General features: G+C 37.0%; 1 protein-coding gene across 1 annotated transcript; it reads right to left on the reverse strand.

The window, feature by feature from the left end:
• Window positions 1-912: 912 nt before the first annotated feature.
• On the reverse strand, window positions 913-8317 carry PCOAH_00009120 (SICA antigen; the record flags this gene model as incomplete). The annotated part of the gene is made up of 9 exons (XM_020057721.1): window positions 913-1252; window positions 2072-3396; window positions 3581-4267; window positions 4468-4574; window positions 4989-5571; window positions 5731-5834; window positions 6176-6340; window positions 7245-8166; window positions 8243-8317. 9 exons carry the CDS (start codon window positions 8315-8317, stop codon window positions 913-915), a joined length of 4308 nt encoding a protein of 1435 aa, XP_019913000.1.
• Between the last annotated feature and the right edge of the window lie 12707 nt (window positions 8318-21024).

The raw sequence follows: 21024 nt of genomic DNA on the forward strand, positions 1-21024 counted from the left end.
TCTAACACCCCTAAGAAACTTCCTTCCATCCTACCACTCACCTACCACCCACCTACCACCCACCTACCACCACCGTAACAACTCACCTACCACCCTACCACCCAACAACCTTCCTTCCACCCTAACGACCCTAACAGCCTTTCCTTCCACCACTAACAACCTTCATACTAATACACCTAACACTTCATTCTAACATCCTTACACCATTATTCTACCATACGCCTTACTTGACAGCTGCGCAACTGTACACTTTTTCACCCCGCGACGTCGTACACCCTCCTAATTTAGAGCACTTTTCAAACATCCATAATTTGAACTTAAGAGAAAAGAAAAAACAAATTATTAAGATTAAAAATTATAACAGAAAAAATTTAATGAACATATTTTGCATCTTCAATAAAAAAGTTGCAAACAAATAGGAATGTATAAAAGAGTTCATTTGATCCATATTTATTACAAATTAACGTGAACCCTTCAGTACAAAACAAAAAAAAAATATTTACTACACCCTAAAACCGGAATCTCAACTTGGAACCTGTTTCATAGAAACACCTTCCCTCAGGAACAAAGTCTTCCTCCCTAAACCCGGAATCTGAACTTGGAACCTGTTCCTCAGGAACAAAGTCTTTCCTCCCTAAACCCGGAATCTGAACTTAAAACTTCCACCTTAGGGACAGAGTATTCCTCCCTAAAATTCGGAATCTGAACTTTGGAACGTCCTCTTCCTTAGGAACATTTTCATTAGAAAAAAAGTCTTCCTTCCCTAAACCCGGAATCTAAACTTGGAACATCGCCCTTAGGAACATCTTACTCAGGAACAAAATCTTCCTCCCTAAACCTGAAACCTGAACTTGGAACCTCTTCCTTTGGAACAAGGTCTTTTTCCCTAAATCCGGAATCTAAACTTGGACCCTATTCCTTAGGAACATTTTCTTTCTTCATAAATTCGCATCCCATAAATTCTTGAACCAATATTTCAAAAAAGTCTTCTATCGTCGATTGCAGATCCCCTTTTTGACATTCGTCTAAGACTTCTAAATGAATATCAATAATGGTACGGCGGCCGACACCACGAGGACCAGCAGGGCGACCAACGCCCTGTTTTTTTGGCCTCATGGTTTTCGTTGGAGCAGATCTTGGTTGTCTGCGTTTTTTTACTAAGGTATATTCATGTGGACCATCTGCCTGGTCGTTCACATGATCAGGGAGTTGTTCTTCTAAGGAAGGAGGACCACGTACTCGATGAGTTCTTCTGTAACGTTTTCTTTTACCAGGCAAGGCAAAATACTGAAAAAAAAAAAAAAGGAGAAAATGCTTTTTTAAAAGGTGAGTGTTGTTTTTAGGAACAATAAGCACTACTTTTAAGCTAAGTGCGAAATGTGCACCTTAAATAGGAAATCCTACATATCTTAAAGTGTGAAATCCTACACACCCTTAAGTGTTGAATCCTACACCCCTAAGTTTGAAATCCTACATACAACCTAAATGCTAACTTCTACACCCCTAAATGCGAAATCCTACACACACCCTAAAATGCAAAATCCTACACACACCCTAATATGCAAAATCCTACACACACAGCCCTAAAATGCGAAATCCTACACACATATCCCTAAAATGCGAAATCCTACACACACAGCCCTAAAATGCGAAATCCTACACACACAGCCCTAAAATGCGAAATCCTACACACACAGCCCTAAAATGCGAAATCCTACACACACAGCCCTAAAATGCGAAATTCTACAAACACCCTTAAGTGCGAAATCCTCCTATCCTAAGTGCGACATCCTACACGCACCCTACTCATTCACTCCTTTCTTTTTTTTTTTCTTCCTTTTCTTTTTTTTTCCCTTCTTCTTTTCTTCTAAAAATAATTTTTTTTTTTTTTTTTTTTCTTTCTTTTCTTTTTTTTTCTTTCTTTTCTTTTTTTTTCTTTCTTTTCTTTTTTTTTCTTTTTTTCTCTTACCTTCCATAGCAAATAACTCATAACAGAAATACCAAGTAGAACAGGAATGGTAGGAAGGTATGGGGTAACATCGGAAGGAACGATTCCTTTTTTGTTACTAACTGGGACTGGAACAGGAAGGGAGGTGGCGAAGCCACCCCCCCTCCCTGGACCACCATTAGTCTCTGTAACACCCCTAGGTGAGGATACTGCTGCTCCTTGTGGTTTCCCTGGGGGAGGTGGACCTTGTGGTTTGTTACCACCTTGTTGTGGTGGACCACCTGTATCACCACCAGCGGCACCTCCACTTGGAGGACCAGGTGGACCTGGAACACTAGGTACGACACCACCTGCAATAGCAGGGTGTTGTGAATCAGTAGTTGCGGGTTGTGTAGTCTGAACTTCGGTCGCAGCGGGGGAAGTATGCCCACTCTTCGGATTACTTGAAGGACCACCTGGAGAGTCCCCTTCACCTGAAGAGTGAATAAAGGGAGAATGATTCCATTTATATGACCAACATCCGTACCCGATTTATCTGGTGTACCATGGTCCACACTTTTTGGAGTTCTCCGTTCCTCAGTCACAGCCTGAGTGGTGGTGGACTCTCCGCCTCCACCATATAGAGCTATAAGTTCCTTAGAAGGTTCCCCTAAATCTGCGTTCGAAGTGCACGCCGCACCTACACTGACACCTACAGAAGCACTGTTAGCACCAGCATCCTTCAGGCCAGCTTTGCACTTACCTTCCTCATCTTCGTCCGTTTTTTCTCCTTCCTTATTAGCAGGCACCTTCTCTGCAGGTGGTGGTGCTGAGTCACCTGATGATTCAGACCTACCTCGACGTTCTGTTGATGATGTTGTTGGTGGTTTAGTAGCAGCAGGTTTTGGACATATGTCAGTTATTGCTTTCAGAACTTGTTTAACTTTTGGTTCCATGTTCTGCTTTGGATCCAGCATCTCGTCGAATCTTTTTTTTATTGTATCCCCGTCTGATTTCTGTATTTTGCAATCTTTATAGCTATTATCCTGAGTGCACAAAGGACACAAATCACCTTCAGTCTTGCATGGGGATATGTCCTTCTTAATTTTATCACTCTGCTGAAAGGCATGAGTTATGCCTTTTTCTATGTCAGCCTTCTTGTTGGCTGAACATTTGGTTTCCATTTCATCAGCGAATATATTCAATAACATACAAGAGAAAGTTCGGTGGAATATGAGGTTATCGTCTATCTTCTGTTGATCCGTCCCGTCTGTTCCCTTTGGAATTTTATATATATGTTTTAATCCTTTAACAATGTATTCACATGCCTTCTTCTGTGCTTCATTCAGTGTAGTGTTCTTCTCATCAGTGCTATTGCAATGAGCATCGATGGTTTCGTCTTTCGCCGCCACTATTTTCTCAAACAGTTCATTCAATCTGTTCTTAACATCGGCGTCCCAGAAGAGATCCTACATACAAGAAAAAGATGGAACACATATATATCTATATATATACATATATATACGCTCAATATATATATAGTCACAACATGTGGTTTTGTAGTTCCCGAATATAAGGGCGTATAATATATGCACACACTATCCACTCATTAGTCTTTTGCCTTCAGCTACAGTGTGAAACAGTGTTCCTTACCCAGTCTTGATACGTTCCATTGTATTTCCTGTTTTCACCCCACCTATAGTATATACACTTTACACGATCACATAAGTTATTGTTCTTATTTATATCATTTATAGCATTCACAGCTTCCTTTACTTTTGGTTCCGTCTTTTGACTTGTGTCTAGCAGATCATCCACTTTTTTTTCTACATTATCTTTGTTCTCTTGGCAGTTACTATTTTTATCCCATAGGTCATTATCCACGCTTAGTTCGCACTTTGCATAGCTCGTGTCCCTTGTGCAAGGCACACAATCACCACCTTTACCATTCTTCTTTTCTTCACACCAATTATCCCTGTTCTTATTTCCTTCATTGAACATGTCTTTTATTTCTTCTTCTAAGATGGGGCAGACTTGTCCCTTCGTTTTCTGTATAAGCATATCTGCATATGCGTTCAAAAACAAGCAATACATGGTTTGATCTGTTAGTCTAAAATTCCTTGCTTTCTTCTTGTTCAGCAGTGCCGTATTCTCCTTAACTTCATAAATGTACTTTAACCCAGAAAATATGTATTGACATGCTTTTTTCCCTGCTGCATTCAGTGTAATAGTCTTTCCATCAGCGGATTTGCACAGTGAATCCATGGCTGCGGCTCCCGCCAACATTTTTTCAGATATTCCCTTCAGCCTATTTTTTGCATCCGTATTCCAAAATGTGCACTACGAAAGAATAAGGAAGGGAAAACAAAAAAGAAGCATGGAATACACATACATATACATATATATATACACATAACTATATGTAGGCATACATACATGTATATAATTTACAGATACCCCTCTCCGTTGTTTTACGTATAAGACGCACACGGTACACTGAAATAAAAAGTTGACCACAGTGCATAGCATTTTTTACTTACCCAGGTCTGCTTGTTTTCGGTGGGACCTATTCTGTCCTCGAACCAATTATTTGCCACACACTCCACACGTTGACATAAGGTTTTACCCTCCTTGGTGCAATCTCTGCCTATGGAGGAAGGAGAAAGAAAAAAAGAAAAAAAGAAGAAAGGGGGGAAAGGATGGGGGTGAGGACAGAAAGTATATGAACTGTCTTGTGCATGATAATGGGATGTATGGACATAGGTTTCTCAATTATTGTATGTCCGGTCCGGTTCCGTTATTCTCTTATTGTCCGGTTCCCCCCCTGTCCAGTTCACCCTTGTCCAAATCACCCCTTCTCCGGCTACCTTCCCCCCTTGTCCGGTTCCACCCGGGGTGTCCGGCTCACCCAGTTTCCGGTTTCTTCCCCCTTGTCCGGTTTCCTTCCCCTCTTGTCCGGTTTCCTTCCCCTCTTGTCCGGTTTCCTTCCCCCCTTGTCCGGTTAACCCCATGTCCGGTCCGGTTCAGTGAGGTAGGTTCGAGAAGAAAAAATTTCGCTTACATATGCTGTTCAGAGTTCTTTTTACTTTGGTATCCGCCTTAAGTAGCCCTTCTACTTTGTTCCTTATATTATTATAGTCCATGCACCTTGCACTTCCTCCTGCATCCCATAGATTCTCTTTAACGTTTAATGTGCAAGTTAGATCTTTTTTCCTGGTACATTCAATACATGTACCACCATTATTCTTACACCATTCATTCATCTTTGTTTTTCCTTTATCAAACATTTCCTGTATTTTGTCCTCTGTGATAGAACATCCGTTCTCTGCCGATTTTTGAATCAGTTGATCTGCGTATACATTCAGTAAGAAACACGACATAGTTTGACCAAATTGCTGGTTACGTTCCATCTTCTTTTGTTTGTCACCATCATCCTCCGTCCAACCCCCAGATTTCCTAATCTTATATATGTGTTCCAAACCTTTAGTAATGTATTCACAAGCTTTTCTTTTTGCTTCCTTATTTGATGTACCATCTGCCTCCCCAATGTTTTTGCATAGATCATAGTCCCCTGTCTCTGTATCGGTCATAGCAGTAGACAGATCATTCAGTCTATTCTGGACGTCATTATTCCAAAATTGACACTGCACAATGGGAGGAAGAAAGAAGGAAAAACAGAATATATATGTACACTCAATGTGCACAAAGGGTTCATGGTAGCTACTTCCTTCTTTTCTATTATTCATAAGGAATACTATTCCTTATAATGCCATTAACTATTGAGGATAGTGTTGTTCCTTTACCCAGGTTTGTTTTTGATAGGCCTTAGTTATTCTGTCATTAAACCAATTAGTCGTTACACAATTTACACGATCACATAATTCCATCTTGTCCTTACAATCCATACCTGCGAAAGGAAGAAAGCAGAGAGTGGCGAAGGTGTGTATGTATATGAATGAGTAGTGCTAGGGAAGATTCCTTCCTTCTTTCACCTTTTCTTCCTTCTTTCGTTCTTTCATTGTTTCTCTCTCTTTCTTTTTTTTCTTTGGATGCACCCTTTTTCAGGGAGCACCTATTAGGTCTGTCCCCCTTATCCGGTTATCCCCCTTGTCCGGTTTTTCCTTTCCCCCATTGTCCGGTTTTTCCTTTCCCCCATTGTCCGGTTTTTCCTTCCCCCCTTGTCCGGTTACTCTTCCCCTTTCTGCGGTGTCCGGTTTCCTTTCCCCCCTTGTTCCGTTTTCCCTTCACCCTTGTCCACTTTCCCCTTGTCAATTTTCCCCCGGTCCACTTTCCCCTTGTCCGGATCATTCCCCCTCATGTCCGGTTTCCTTCTCCGCACTGTCCGGTCTCCTTCCCTCCCTTCTCCAGTTTCCTTCCGCTTCTCCGGTTCACCCCCATGTCCGGTTACTCTGTCTGAAAGGAGATTTTCCTAACAGGCAGGAGCCTCTTTTAATTTATCGGAGGCAACCGCTTCTGTTTGAGAGCGGTACTTCCCTATCAAAATCACCTTTCTTCCTCTAAGCAACAGGCCATAACCCCTGAACGCTGAACCCTGAACCCTAAACACAGAACCATAAACCCTAAACCCTGAACCCTAAACCCTAAACCCTGAACCCTGAAACACTGAAACCTGAACCTAAACCCTAAACCTAAACCCTAAACCCTAAACCTAAACCCTAAACCCTAAACCTAAACCCGAAATCCGATTCCTATACCCATACCCCCTTCATTCTAGCATCCCAAAACCTTCATTCTAAGATCTCTAACCCTTGATTCTATTAAGCCTAACCTTTCATTCTAACACCCCTAACAATCCTCCTTCCACACACACCTAACAACCTTCCACCCCTAACACAACCTTCTTTCCACAACTAAGACCCCTTCCTTCCCTTCCTTAGACCGTCCTTTCCTTCCTTCCTTAGACCGTCCTTTCCTTCCTTAGGCCTTCCTTTCCTTCCTTCCCTCATTAGATCTCCTTTCATCCCCTTCCTTAGACCCTCTTTCCTTTCTTCCCTCCTTAGAACCCTCCTTCCTCCTCCTTAGACCCTTCCTTCTAACACCCTTAAACCTAACTTTCTTCCTTCCTCCTTAGACCTCCCCTTCCTTTTCTCCCTAGACAACTCCTTCCTTCTTTCTTTTCCTTCCGTTCCTCCTTTACTCTTTACCCTCCCCTTCCTCTTTTCTTTCTTCCCTTAATACTTTTTACTTAAAATTCCTTCTTCCCTTAAAATTCCTCTCCCCTTTCATTAAGAATATCCTTAATAATATTAACTACCTTAGGCAAGTGCCTTTGGAGCTGGTGATAGTGGGTCACTACCTGCATTATCATCACTTATTGCCTGTGATCCCTTACCTTTTGCACTGTCCCTGTCCTGCGCCCTTTTTACGTTCTTGGCATGTATGTCACCTAAGGTCTTATATATTTCTTTTAATATAACTTGATTCCCCGTATTATCTGTCCCCGGTTTAACCTTTACTGCTACTTTCTCTAACTCCTCCTCTGATCCTTTCCCATGACTATCAATCAAATCTCCTATGCCATCTTTATCCTTTACATCGAGGAACTCTGCAGTACTGGCCCTTATATTTTCCATTTCTTCCTCCTTCTCCTCACTTGACTTTTTTGCCCAGCAGTACTGTCCATTTTTCCTTATATCCTTCAACCTCCCTTTTTTTGTCGTTCCTTCGTCTATCCATTTATCCATTTTATCCCACAGAAATATTCCCGCTATACTTAAACTCTTTAAATCCGCTTTCTTGCACATATCATTTTCTACTTGCACGTTCTTCTTATCTATAGTTCCCTCCACTGCCTTCTTAGCAATTGGACCAACCTTACTTATATCACAATGATCCCAAAATAATTTTGCTACTGTTATTTTTCCTAATATGCATCTTGCATATGCATAGAGCTTCCAATTTTTCTGTTCGATGTCTTTCCTCTTTTCCCAGTACCACTTCCATTGCTTCTTCGCGATTTGCTCTTCTTTCTCTATCAGTCCGCTAATCCAATATAATATTTTTACTAGAGCCTTGCATAATTCCTTCTCTCTGTTATGAGTCAACTTTTCCCCTTTGTCGTTTTCCGTGTCAGCACACAGCTTGTTTATTTCTGGAGCATCCTCCTTCAGGTTTTTGAACAAGTCCTCAAACACTCCTTTCATATCGTTCAATATTTTACCCTGCAAATAGTGTAAGTAGTAGATTCCCCTATATATGCTGTCTCCACCTACACATTGCTACAAATATTTCAAGTTTACGCTCAGCGTAACCTCCACATGATATTAATTCTTAATAGAAGTTGAAAAGAATTACATAGTGCCCTATGGTGTTGTAGCCCTTCATTTGTATCCATTCCACCAGAAATTCTGAGAAGAACTCATACTCCATGGTGCCCCCCTTCTTCTTCCTTCTACTCAATTCATTCTTTCATTGAGATATGATAAATCACTACAGAGTGCATAGGGTTGACAAAGGACTATTTCTTCTGGAAATTCCACATTTCTGCCTATTCCTATAGAACAATTCATTTCATAGATGACTCCTTCCTTTTTTCCTTTAACCTTCAACTCCTTCTCTTACTTTTAAACTTCTCTTATTTTTCTTTTTTTTTTTTTTTGCCTCTTTCCTCTTCTTTAATTATTTCCACTCTCTTTTTTTTTTTTTTTCTTCTTTCCTTAACGTTCTTTTTCCTTTTTAATCCTTTTGTTTCCTTTATTCCTTATAATTCCTTTAAAAAAAAAATGCGAAAGCAAAAAATTCGTGCATGCACCATTCCCTTTCCTGTAGCTTCTATCTATGTACTCTTTCTTTTCATTGTTCTAAAAAGAAGCAAAGGATGGAATTACCCACCCACTTCCTTTTTCCTTTTTCTTTAATTTTTTTTTTTTTTTTTTTTCTTTTCTTTTTTTTTTTTTGTTCCTCCTTTTTTTGACAATTTTTTTCTTTCCTTAAGTTCTTTCCTTTTTCCTTCCTAAAAAAAACCAAAACGGAAAATTTCTTGCATGCAACCTTCACTCTCCTTCTTCCTTACATACACTACATTCTTCCTCTAAAAAGAAGAAGAGGAGGGAAGGAATGGAATTACGCACCATCCTTTTTCCTTTTTCTTTCCTTTTTTTTTTTTTTTTTCTTCTTTTTTAAGAAGAGAATATATGAAAGAAAAAAAAAGAGATTAGGAAACTTTTTTCTTTTTCTTTTTTCTTATTTCTTATTTCCTTTTTTTCTTTTAAAAAGTAAGAATGGAAGAAAAAAAGAGGAAGAATGGAAAAAAATAAAGGAGAAGCATACTTGAATGTACAAAATCATTAACGTTTGGGAAGCAGGAGGAAGAAAAAAATAGGAAGTAATATAAATGTTGCAACAAATTATTTATGTTGCTTACGGGAAGGAGGTGAAATCTGATTATCACATTTTATTTCTATTTATATACCCCTATCACGGTTATGTCAAAGTGTGCTTTGTAATGAATGATCCAAATAAAGCTCCTTACATTCCACATTTTCTTCTCTTCCATCCTTTCACACACATTCCTCAAACAACAGATCACCACCATTGTTGCCAAGGGATGAGTATCCACAATTTGGCAGCTAAACCATTTGTCCTATGGGACTGTTCATATAGTTTGTTGCTTAGGTGTTGCTTCTACTACCTTACGTGGATGGAACATTATCAGCAGCATGTTCTCATTTCCAGCTTATTGTGTTCCTTCCCTCCATTATTTTTTTATTCCCATTACTTTCTTTCTTTTTTGTTTTTTTGTTTTTTATTATTTGTTCCCTTTTTTTTTAAAAAAAGGGGAACTTATCTAACATATGGGACAGAATATTCTGTGTTAGAATCATCATCATCCTCCTCCGTAAAGTCAGGTTCTGAATCTACTGTTGTTGAGTTGTACGCTGAGGAATCATATTCATTCTCCTTATTTAACTTGCGTACTAATGATCTTCTTTTTCTTCTACTTTTATTATTGCTGCTTCCTCCTCCAAAGAAGGTGTCACGTAAGTCGGAAAATAAGGACGTATACTAAAAAGAAAGGAAAGGAAAGGAAAGGAAAGGAAAGGACAAGGATGGGAATGTGTTCGCAGAATGCATATGTACATTACTGCTCATATTTTAAGCATTCATTTTTTTTACACATTCCATTTTTTTATTTTTACATTTATTCTATGCATTCATTTTTAAATAGGCAGGAAAATATTAATACGTGTTATTATACATATTTCCTGTGTTAAGTGTACTTACCTTATATAGATAGAAAGCAAGTGCCGGTAATCCTATTGCTGCACCAGCAGCGGAACCAACGCCAATACCCATACTGGTGGTTGTATCAATTCCAGAGGAAACAAGAGAAGCTGGTTCGAGTAATTGTACAGCTTCAGGTTGTTTCTGCTGTTGTTGCTGTTGCTGTTGTTGTTGTTGTTGTTGTTGATGCTGCTGGAGTTGTTCTGATACATCCACCACTTTACTTTGATTTTGTGCACCTTCAGCCTTTTTTCCTTGATTTTGTGCACCTTCAGCCTTTTTTCCTTGATTTTGTGCACCTTCTGCTTTCTTCCCTTGGTTTTGTGCACCTTCAGCTTTCTGTTCTGAGCCATCTGGAAAGAAATAGGAGGAGCATAGACATCGTGCAATCTTCCATTTTTTTTTGCTTTTTTTTTCTTTTCCTTCCTATTCTTTCCTTTCACCCTTTCTTTTTTCTTTTTTTTTTTTTTTTTATACACCCTTCGGGTGTACCTACCCCCCAAGGGGGAACATACGCCCCTTCACTTCCTTCACCTCCTTCCTTCCACCCTACACCCTTAACAACCTTCCCTTCCACCTACCACATCTAACAACCTTCCTTCCCTCCTTAGACCATTTCCTTCCACATATCACCCCTAACAACCTTCCTTTCTCCAACCATCCCTAACACCACTTTCCTTCCACCCTACCACCCATAACAACCTTCCTTTCACCACTACCACCACCCTTAACAACCTTCCTTTCACCACTACCACAACCCTTAACAACCTTCCTACCACCAACCACCTAACAACCCACCTACCACCCTATCACCTAACAACCCACCTACCACCCTATCACCTAACAATCCACCTACCACCCTATCACCTAACAACCCACCTAACAACCCACCTACCACCACCCTAACAACCCACCTAACACAACCCACCTACCACGAACCCACCTAACATTCTTCCTTCCTTATTCCTTATTCCTCATTCCTTCCTTTTTTCCTTCTTATTCCTTCTTTTTCCTTCTCCTTTATTTGTCTTACCTGTGTCAGTTCTTAAAGGTGATGTTGGTTTAGGGCATGGTAATGGCTTCGGGGGCCCATATTCCTTCCCGTTGCTTTTTTCCCTATAAAATTTTTTGCAATAGTTATCATTGGCAGTTTGTGGGCAAGTTGAACTTAATGTTTTATATATTTCTCGGGCGATTTGCAAGGGCTTCTCGTATTCTGAACTGCTGCAATATGTATTAAGCTCATCACTGTTACGCATTTTATTAGAATCGTAGTAGTATTCGAATAGTGTTTTAGCCTGTGGGAACCTGTCTTTGATAATATCTTCGTACAAATTTTTGCACGCACATTCAGGATCGAATTCCTTCAGGTTATCATAAATTTTTTTCATAAGCGGTGAGAAGTTGCTTCTTGTCTGAAATTTATTACCTAACCAATAAAAAAAGAAATAAGGAAGATCATCATCCCCCAAAGATTCCAACCACACACCCCTTTTTCCGCTACATGCTAGACAGTAGTTATTTGCAATTTTATTGGCCAAGGTCACATCACGACTCCCTGTGTACGATTGTAATGATTGTTGCACCTTCTGTTTTAATTTTCCAAGGTTCTGCGGGTCCCCCCCAAGTACGCAACCTCTTCTTCCTTCTCCTCCGTTGTTTAATGCATCGTATATTTTTTGTGATGGTTTTTTAAATGGAGCGGCCTGCTAAAAGTGTAATTGGTAGTATGAAATGGAGCATGTGTAAAAAATGGGTGTTTCTACATGTGTTCCTTCCATATTATTATTATTATTTACTTCACTATGCACAAATTATTATATATACATCATATATATAAGTGTACATGTTGTAAGAAGGAAGGGGTAAATGATACTTTAGTGTTTGTGCCTTACCCCTCCAGTCATTGTATGTATATATTCTTGTACATAACAAATTTCTATGGAAGTTGCCTTCCTTCCTTTTTTATTCATGAAGTGAATATAAATAAATATATTAACACTTTTTCACTTATATATTCCAAGTTGGGGAGTCCCTCAATGGGAGGTATATATATATATCAAAATTTTATTACACTTCTTCTCCTTTCATAAAAATATGTAATCCTTTTAACTTTCTTTCAAAGGAATACGATATAATATACACTACATATATACACATACGTACATCAAAATCATTACATATGTGCACGTATATATAATTTAAGGCATAAAAATATGAACGGGCGTACGAATGAACGAACAAGCAAAGAATAAGAAAATAATGGATCGAAGGAATCAAACTCCTCCTTGTTCAATCTGTGTATTTATGTATTATATTTTTGTGCACATTCTTTGTACATTGTGCATGCTTGCTCGTTTGGATCATTCCATTATTATGTACACTTCTCTCCTATTATGTGTATATAAGCACACCTCTTTTCTATTTGATGAAAAATTTAACCCATGTATTACATACTTTTATGCTTTATTGTTATGTTGAAAGGGGAGTTAATTGAAAATTGTTAATACATGCATGTATTGCATAATTCAAACAAAAAAAAAGGATCACACTCTTCCCATACCCTTTCTTCCTTTTCGGAATATTCACATTCGTCTATATGCTCAGGGAAGAGTGCACATTTACAGAATAAATAAGAGGAGTGCAATACAAATGTATATACTCATTTTGTTCAAAAGAGAGATTGAAAATTCGGTTTGTGTTTGTGTGCATGTGTACATTCCTCATTTATTACTTTTCCTTTCTTCTTTTCTCTTTCCTTATATTATTATTAATTGTGTGAGTTTGTTCATTGTTATATTACTTTTTATTACTGTTATTTGTTCCTTCCTTTTAAGTTATTATTTTTCACCTTAAAAAAGGGAAGAATTTAGAATTATATTCTTTGGATTAGAAAAAATATTTTACACTTAAAATTTCTATGGGAGCTTTCTTATACAGTGCATATACCTATTTTATATTAAGCACTCAACTTTTTTTTTCACCGTACTTAAGTGCTTATGAATATTTCCTATTGCATACACACTTATAAGGAAGAAATGTATAAAGTGAATTTCACTTATTCAGTTCTGCTTGGTATGAACAGAAATGTGTATATGTGTCCCTATAAATTAGTACCATTCTTTTTCTTACTTCATTCTTGCCTGTTTCATATTTTTTCAGTATTAATGACTCCCCCTTCCTCCTTAGACCCTCCTTCCACCCCTAACAACCACCCTAACAACCTTCCTTCGCTTAGGAAGTAACTTTCTTCCACCCTTAAGGTTCCTTTCATTCCTTCCTTAGACCCTTCCTTTCCTTCCACCTACCACCCCTAGCAACCTTTATTCCTTTAGGAAGTACCTTCCTTCACACCCCTAACACCCCTTCCTTCCACCATACCACCTAACAACCTTCCTTTCCTTCCACCGCTAACACAACTTTCCTTCCTTAGACCATTACTTTCCAGACCCCATAATATAATACACATCTCTGTATGGACGAGGGGAAGGTTGTTAGGGGTGTTGGCTAGAATATTTGCGGGAAGGAACATTGTTATGCTGGAAATATATAGTTCATGGTACACCTGTATACGAATATAGTGAACTTGTTATTCGAAGTATGAAGGAATAATAGCAAATATGAAGGATAGTTTATATGTTCAAATGTCATAGTTGTGAACGCATATGGGGAAAGAGTATTGTTACATGTATACGGTCATATTTTACACATTCTCATTTGTTCCATAACATTATATACTTTATTAAAGAGCGCCAGTAGAATACTGTTGCATTACTACCTTAATGTGCATGTTACACGTATATTAATTGTACGAACAGACAGAAGTATTCAGCTCCCTTGGCCTTATTTTTAGTGTCCCCCCCCATGAATTTAGTATCATATTATCCGTGTAGACTGTGGATAAATCCTCCCTTACGACGGTGTATATATTTCTTCAAGAATTATAAACGACATGGAAAGTAGGCATATAAGAATAAATAAGGATAAAATTCCTCTGGGCTGATGTATATGGAACACGCGCGTACTCATTTTTTACCTGAAGAAAATAATGTTCAAGAAGAGCGGGAAAACGTATGGGGCTCATGTGTAGGTGTAAAATGAATATAGGAATATGCTTATGGAAGTGGAAATAGCGGAGAAGACTACAGAAATATATGTAACGTAACAAAAATAAATAACCAACTCAAAACTTTTTTTAGAAAAGAAGAAGGGGGAGGGGGGAGGAATATGAAAATTTATCATTGTTAAATTATTATAAACAAAAAAGAAAAAGGAAAGGATGGTGGAGTGTATATTATAAAAGAACACTATTATGGGAAGGATGTGCACACATATTTCATTTTATATGTAGTGAATACAATTTTCATTGTACTATATTCCCGTATTATATTCCTCCTTTCATTTCATTCATTTTTATAAATGTACACGCTCTACTTTTGCTACATATAGAAATGAATAACTATGCACAACGTTTGTGCGCACATTATGCAAAAAAAAGGGAAAAGGTACTCAACATATATGAAGAGTGCAATATTTCTACTAACAAAATTTTAACAACTTCTAATAACCCTCCCTCTTCTTAAAAATAACTATTGAACATAAATTAAAAGTGTGAGCAGAAATTTCTATAAGGAAATGTTGTACATCTTTATATGAACAATACATAGGAGAAATGCATAATAATGTAATGCACTATTCTAAATAATTGCACAAAACCTTGCAAAGGTACAATAAATACATAAGCGATACTCGACGAATTTGACCCATCTACTCCTATTCTGTTATTATAATACATTTATTCCTACTTTGGGGTTTTAATTATATATACATATAATGATGTTAATGTATGCACACATAATGTGTTATCTATACTTAAAAATTATCAATATGTATTAATAAAAAAAAAAAGGAAAAAAAATTGGAGTAACGCAGTTATGGAGGGAGCAACGTTCTCATATATTTTTGTTCTGTATAAACACACATAAACCACTGTAGAATAAATTTATGATATATATGCAGAAAAATATACACATATGATCAATGACAGGAACAATAATGAAAAGGATGAGAAGGGGAAGAATATTACAGGTTAAGACCCTCTCCCCCTCGCCTCTTCCTTTTTTTTTTTTTCTTCTTAACATAGTTAGGTGCACATTATTTATATGGTCCATTATCAATAATGTAATAGAAATGTATGGGAGTACATGTAATCTGCCAATTATATTTATAGGAGTACGATGTTAATATATTACCTTCAAAAAAAAATTACAATAGGTTGAACGGATATATTGAGAAGTGTACAAATAGGAATTGCGCAGAAGGATTAAGGACTGAACTATCAGAAACTAATGTAGATGGAGCAACTATTAGTAATATTATAGGCACACTATGTCATATTAAGGAGTTAGGGGATAGGAGCGACTATAGCGGTCAGGATTATAGTTCCTTTTATTATTGGTTCGGTGATAAAATATTAACGTCTAATGGAGGTACAAACTTCATAAGTACTATGAATAAATGTAAAGAGAAAATTAAGGATGTGGACACAGAATGGAATACATACTTCTTACAAACCTATGGTAGTAGTAAGGAAGAGTTCCAGAAATACAAGAAAATAATGGATTACGGAAAGGACAAGGATGATATGGAGAAACAATTAGGAGAAAAAGGAAAACCTTGTCCCGAAGCATATCGAGAATACCTACAGGGAATACCGGACGCTTACAAAACTGTGCGCTCGAAATGTATGGGGGAAAAGGAGTGGAGCGAATGGTGTACTGATTTTAAAATGTTCTTTTCAGATTATAAGGATAAAGAAGAATTAGAGTTAAGTTGTATACTGACAGGTAAGACGGCGATGCCTGCACACGAAAGTAACTTCACATCCTAGGCAACACGGCACAAGAGGCCGCAGTACGACCTCCTGGAGCAGGAGCTACTTCCCCAGGAGTAGGTGTTGCACCAGGAAGTAGGGGTTGCTCCTGGAGTTGGTGTTGCACGTACAACATTTTTAGAGTCCCATGATAACTGATTATGTGGAATTTATTTTCTCCTCCTTTACTTCTCAGTGAATAATGAACAACCACAACAAGAAACTCCACCTGCAGAAGGAACATCCGGAGCCACCACCGGTGTAGTAGGTAAGTATATATTCAACCAGGGAAGAAAGAGAACAACATTCTTTTTTCAGGAAAGGAAGGGAACAACAACTGTCCCTGAAGAAGGGGAAGGAAATCATCCTTAGGAAGGAGGGGGGGAACATTACTTTCCCTGAAAGAAGGAGCATTACCTTCCTAAGGAGGAAAGGAAGGGAAGAGAAGGAAGAAAGAGAAAAAAGGAGGAAGAAAAGGGGAATACGCTAATATTATTCCTCTTCTTTACTTATTTTTTAGCTGCAACTGTAGAAGGAAAAGGTGGTAGTGACGGTGGTGGTAGTCACAGGAAGGAGCCTGGTAACGAAGTTGTAGGTGGTAGTGGTGTCGTTCCTGGTGTATCAGGTGGACTTGCAGCAGTAGCATTACCAGCACTTGCTCTTTTTTTATATAAAGTAATAATTATACTTTTAGTAATAGCGTAAATAATAGTACTTCTCCTCATATTTAATTTCTCATTTAAAATACAAATGTAGAATAAGCTGTTTTATATATATGACACACCCTTCCCTTCTTTCTTTCCTTATTCGTTGTTTCCTTCCTTTCTTTTCTTTTTTCTTTCTTTCTTTTTTTCTTTCTTCTTTCCTTTTATTCCTTCTTTCCTTCCTTCTTCTTTCTTCAGTACACTTCTGTAATGGATTCGGTAAAGAATTTCCTTGGAAACAGTAGCACTAGGAACAGAAAAAAAAGAACGGCAATTGAAAGCGACTTTGATACACTAAGAGAAGACACCTCCACACTGTACTCAGCGGACACTTCTATACATTATTCAACAACAGAAGCATCTACCATATATGATGAATCTCCTAGAAGAAGAAACACGCGGGGAAAGAGAAATATTAGTTACCATAATTTAAATCATTGAATATAGTGTTCCCCCTTCGGAAGGAAAATAAGTGGACGTAAGGTCCATACAAATGTAAGAAGCAAAAATGATCATTTTTTCCCCTTATTTATTTTTACTCTAATCTTGTTCCCTTTTTTTTTGTTGTATTATACTAAAGTGTTTACACGTTCATGTGTAATTAATATAAGCCGGGAAAAAAAAAAAAATTTTCTTCCGCACTTTATTTTGATTTGTTTGGGATAAATTTTTTTTTTTATTGAAGATCTAAAATATGTTCATTAAATTTTTTTCTTCATAATTTTTTTAATCATAATAATTTCTTTTTTTCCTTCTTCTTTCTTAATTACAATTAATGGACATAATTGAAAAAAGTGCTCTTCCATATTGTGCGCGAAGGTTCCGCAAATGTTTCACCCATTCTGCAAAAAAAAAAAGGAAAGAAAATAAAAGAAGAAATTATCCAAAAAAAGAATGCCCTAATATAAATTTGTCGCAGAAAAAAAATTGCAAAAAAAAAATTGTTTAAAAAGAAAAAATGTGCCCTAAAATATATTTGTCACACAGAAAAAATTGCACCAAAAAAAAAAGGAAGTCGTCCAAAAAAAAAAAAATTCCCTAATATATAAATTTTGTCACAGAGAAAAAATTGCAAGAAAAAAAAAAAAAAAAAGTTGTCAAATAAAGAAAAATGCCCTAATATAAATTTTCTCACACAGAAAAAATTGTCAAAAAGGGAGGGGCTACTTTTTTTTTCCGTTTATTTCATAAAATGAAAATACGTAAAATACTGCGCAAAGTGTAACATCCATTTTTGTGTTCATACCCCTTTTTTCTATTCCGCATTTTAAGTTCGCTCTTTTTTTGTACAATAAATGAGCTTAAACACAAAGCGCGCAGACATAAATTTTATTAATAATATATGGTCAGTATGTGTAAACACGCGCAACGCACTGATGATTTGTTTCTTCTCCGTGTGCGCGATACACTGTTCATTTTGTGCGCAACTTTTGGACGATCTCATTTTCAATGAAAAGATCTTAGTAAAAAGAATTTCGAGTTGTGCTGAGCACACAAACGAAGGCGCCTTTCACTACTGTTTAATATTTTTCCATTTTCGAAGCTCACAAAATTTTATTATACCGTGGAAATATGGAAATTGAGTAACTCTGTGTGCGTGAGGCAGGCAATGTTTTTATTGATAAAATGATGTTGTCCTATATTATTCGGACACATTTTATATAGGATAAAGTTTAGCATCATAATTGTACACAAAAACAATGTTTATTCATTGGTGGGTAGGAATGGCAATATATGCTCATATATTTTGGTGTTCATAATCTATTGATGGGTGTTCATTCAGGAAATGAATGGGGGGGAAAGTGAAAAAGCACACATAATATAATGCATATGCAATCCCAACAGGGGTGCTATTTATAGTACATACTTATAACACATAAGGAGAAGGAAAGAGCAGAGGAAGGAAAATATTATTAATACTGACGAATTATAAGCAATGGAATGGTGTAGTATAAGTTACTTTTATGTGGGAGTATATATTTCCCCTTTAATATACATACTTAAAACAATTCTTTATATTATGCTATTCCATATTTTTTTTAATAAATTTGGTATTCTTCCTTTTTCTGCATATTGATAAGTGTGAACTTTTATTAAGAAAAGTGGGGGGTAGGGAATATTGTTCTCCATATTTTTCCATTATAATAGATTTGTGCCTGCTTTTATCTTAAATATGTGTATAAAATAATTTCGATGCATATATGTGTATATAATGTGCTATCGTCCTTCGGCCGTGGAAGAGCAGTATATGTTATTAAGAATGGGAAAATTTTGAACATTCATGTTCATTCATGAACATGGAACAAATAGGAACTGTACAAATATATTTCTATAGGAATGAATATGTGCTCAATTCCCAATATAAATTCCATTATATATACATAGAAATGTGTACACATATAAAAAATGGTGGACCTTGGCCGACAACTATTGCAAGTTAGTTACTTTGTTGTTCTTCTTCTTTTCCTTCCGAATAGGAACAATTATATATATACATACATATATATATATAATATTCATTGTGTTGAACACACACCATAAAAATTATTTAGAAAAGTAAAAAAAATATATATACATGGGAGTACATACACATACACCTGTCCAAATACACTTGTAGGTGGAAGATTTGAAGAAATTACCTTCCTATAAAGACTTCTATAGCAAGTTTAATGCAGGATGTGAGGGCTGTGAGGCAGAATCTTGGAACGCAAGCTTGGAACAGAGTTTAGGGGAACATACCAGTATGAGCACGCACACGGATAAAGCTAAGAGCGCATGGTGCTATGTGGACAAAATGTATAAAAGCCCGGAGGGAACCCGTAATGATTATTGTCATTTCCTATATTATTGGATAGGAAATATTTTGTTCGGGAATGTAGATGATGATAACTTGGTCCCCGTCCCCCTAAATTCAATCTGTAAAAATATAAAAAGTACGTATCGGACTAAGAAGTGTGAAATTACTTGCAGTGAAACTATTAACAAGGAACCCTTCACTCAGAGAAAACTTATATTCCATTACTTCCATGATCATAATGAAATACAATCACTTATACAAGAAAGTGGTAACGATTGTTCTACTAAATATGGTAAATATCTGACAGAACTTGGTTCAGCTTATAGCAAAGTATACGGGGAATGCCAGAGTAAACCTGCTGATCCCTACTGTTCCCAATTTAACAAACAGTGCGCACAGTACGGTACCAATGGACAACTAAATTTAAAGTGCCCTGAAGTGCCTGGGGAAAGGTCCTCAAGACAGCACCATGACGAGTTCGAATTGGAAAGTGTTTCCACAGCCACTTCAACGGGAACTGTTCCCGCCGCTACTACTTCGTCTATATTATCTATAGCAGGAATTGGCACTGTTGCTTTCTTTTTATATAAGGTATACAACTAAAATTATGGACAAGTACCACTTTATAGACCAAATATATAAAGAGGAAATACTATCATATATATACACATACATATACGTATATATGTACATATATACATATATATATAATACATGTTCTCATCAATCCTTTTCCCTTTTTTATTTTTTAGCATAATCTTCTACCTTCATGGATACATAGCTCTTTCGGAAAGAATAGGAAAAAAAGAAGGGGAAAATCCGTCGACCATCATTTTGATACCCTAACAGAAACATTAACTGCAGACTCCACATTCGATGCAACGGACACGTCAACAGAATATTCTGCTCCATATACTACTACAACAGCAGCATCATCATCTAGCAGCAGAACAGGAGCTAATACAACAGAAGGTCATCTCCGAAGGAATATCCATTATCATCCTACATAATAATGTGCCAGCCAACTTCCCTTTACAAAGCAATAAGTACAATCCATTATTGCTTCGCCCCTCCCTTTTTTATTGTGTACTGTTCCCCATTCTTTTTTTTTTTTAAGCATTTTAGAAGGTTAGACGGGTATATTTCTTTTTTTGTCGTGCCAGTGTTTGTCCTTATATAATATTGATTCTTTCGTATTCACATACATGTGTGACATGGTAAAAAATGTGTGTAATTGTACACACAGTTCTTTTTTTTTTTTTTTTTTTTTTGTAAGAACACACTCCTTTTTTTGTAAGAACACTCCTTTTTTTGTTTTTTGTGGAGGAGGAGAAAAGAAGCGGTCACATGTGTGACATGCTTCAAAATTTGTGTAATTGTACACACAGTTCCTACTTTTTTTTTTTTTTGCGCACCTTCGCGAGAACCTCCGCCCACAATTTGAAACACACTTTTCAAATGATCATAATTAGAACTTTAA

The sequence above is a fragment of the Plasmodium coatneyi genome, chromosome 4 (genome assembly GCF_001680005.1).
Source record: "Plasmodium coatneyi strain Hackeri chromosome 4, complete sequence".
NCBI lineage: Eukaryota > Apicomplexa > Aconoidasida > Haemosporida > Plasmodiidae > Plasmodium > Plasmodium coatneyi.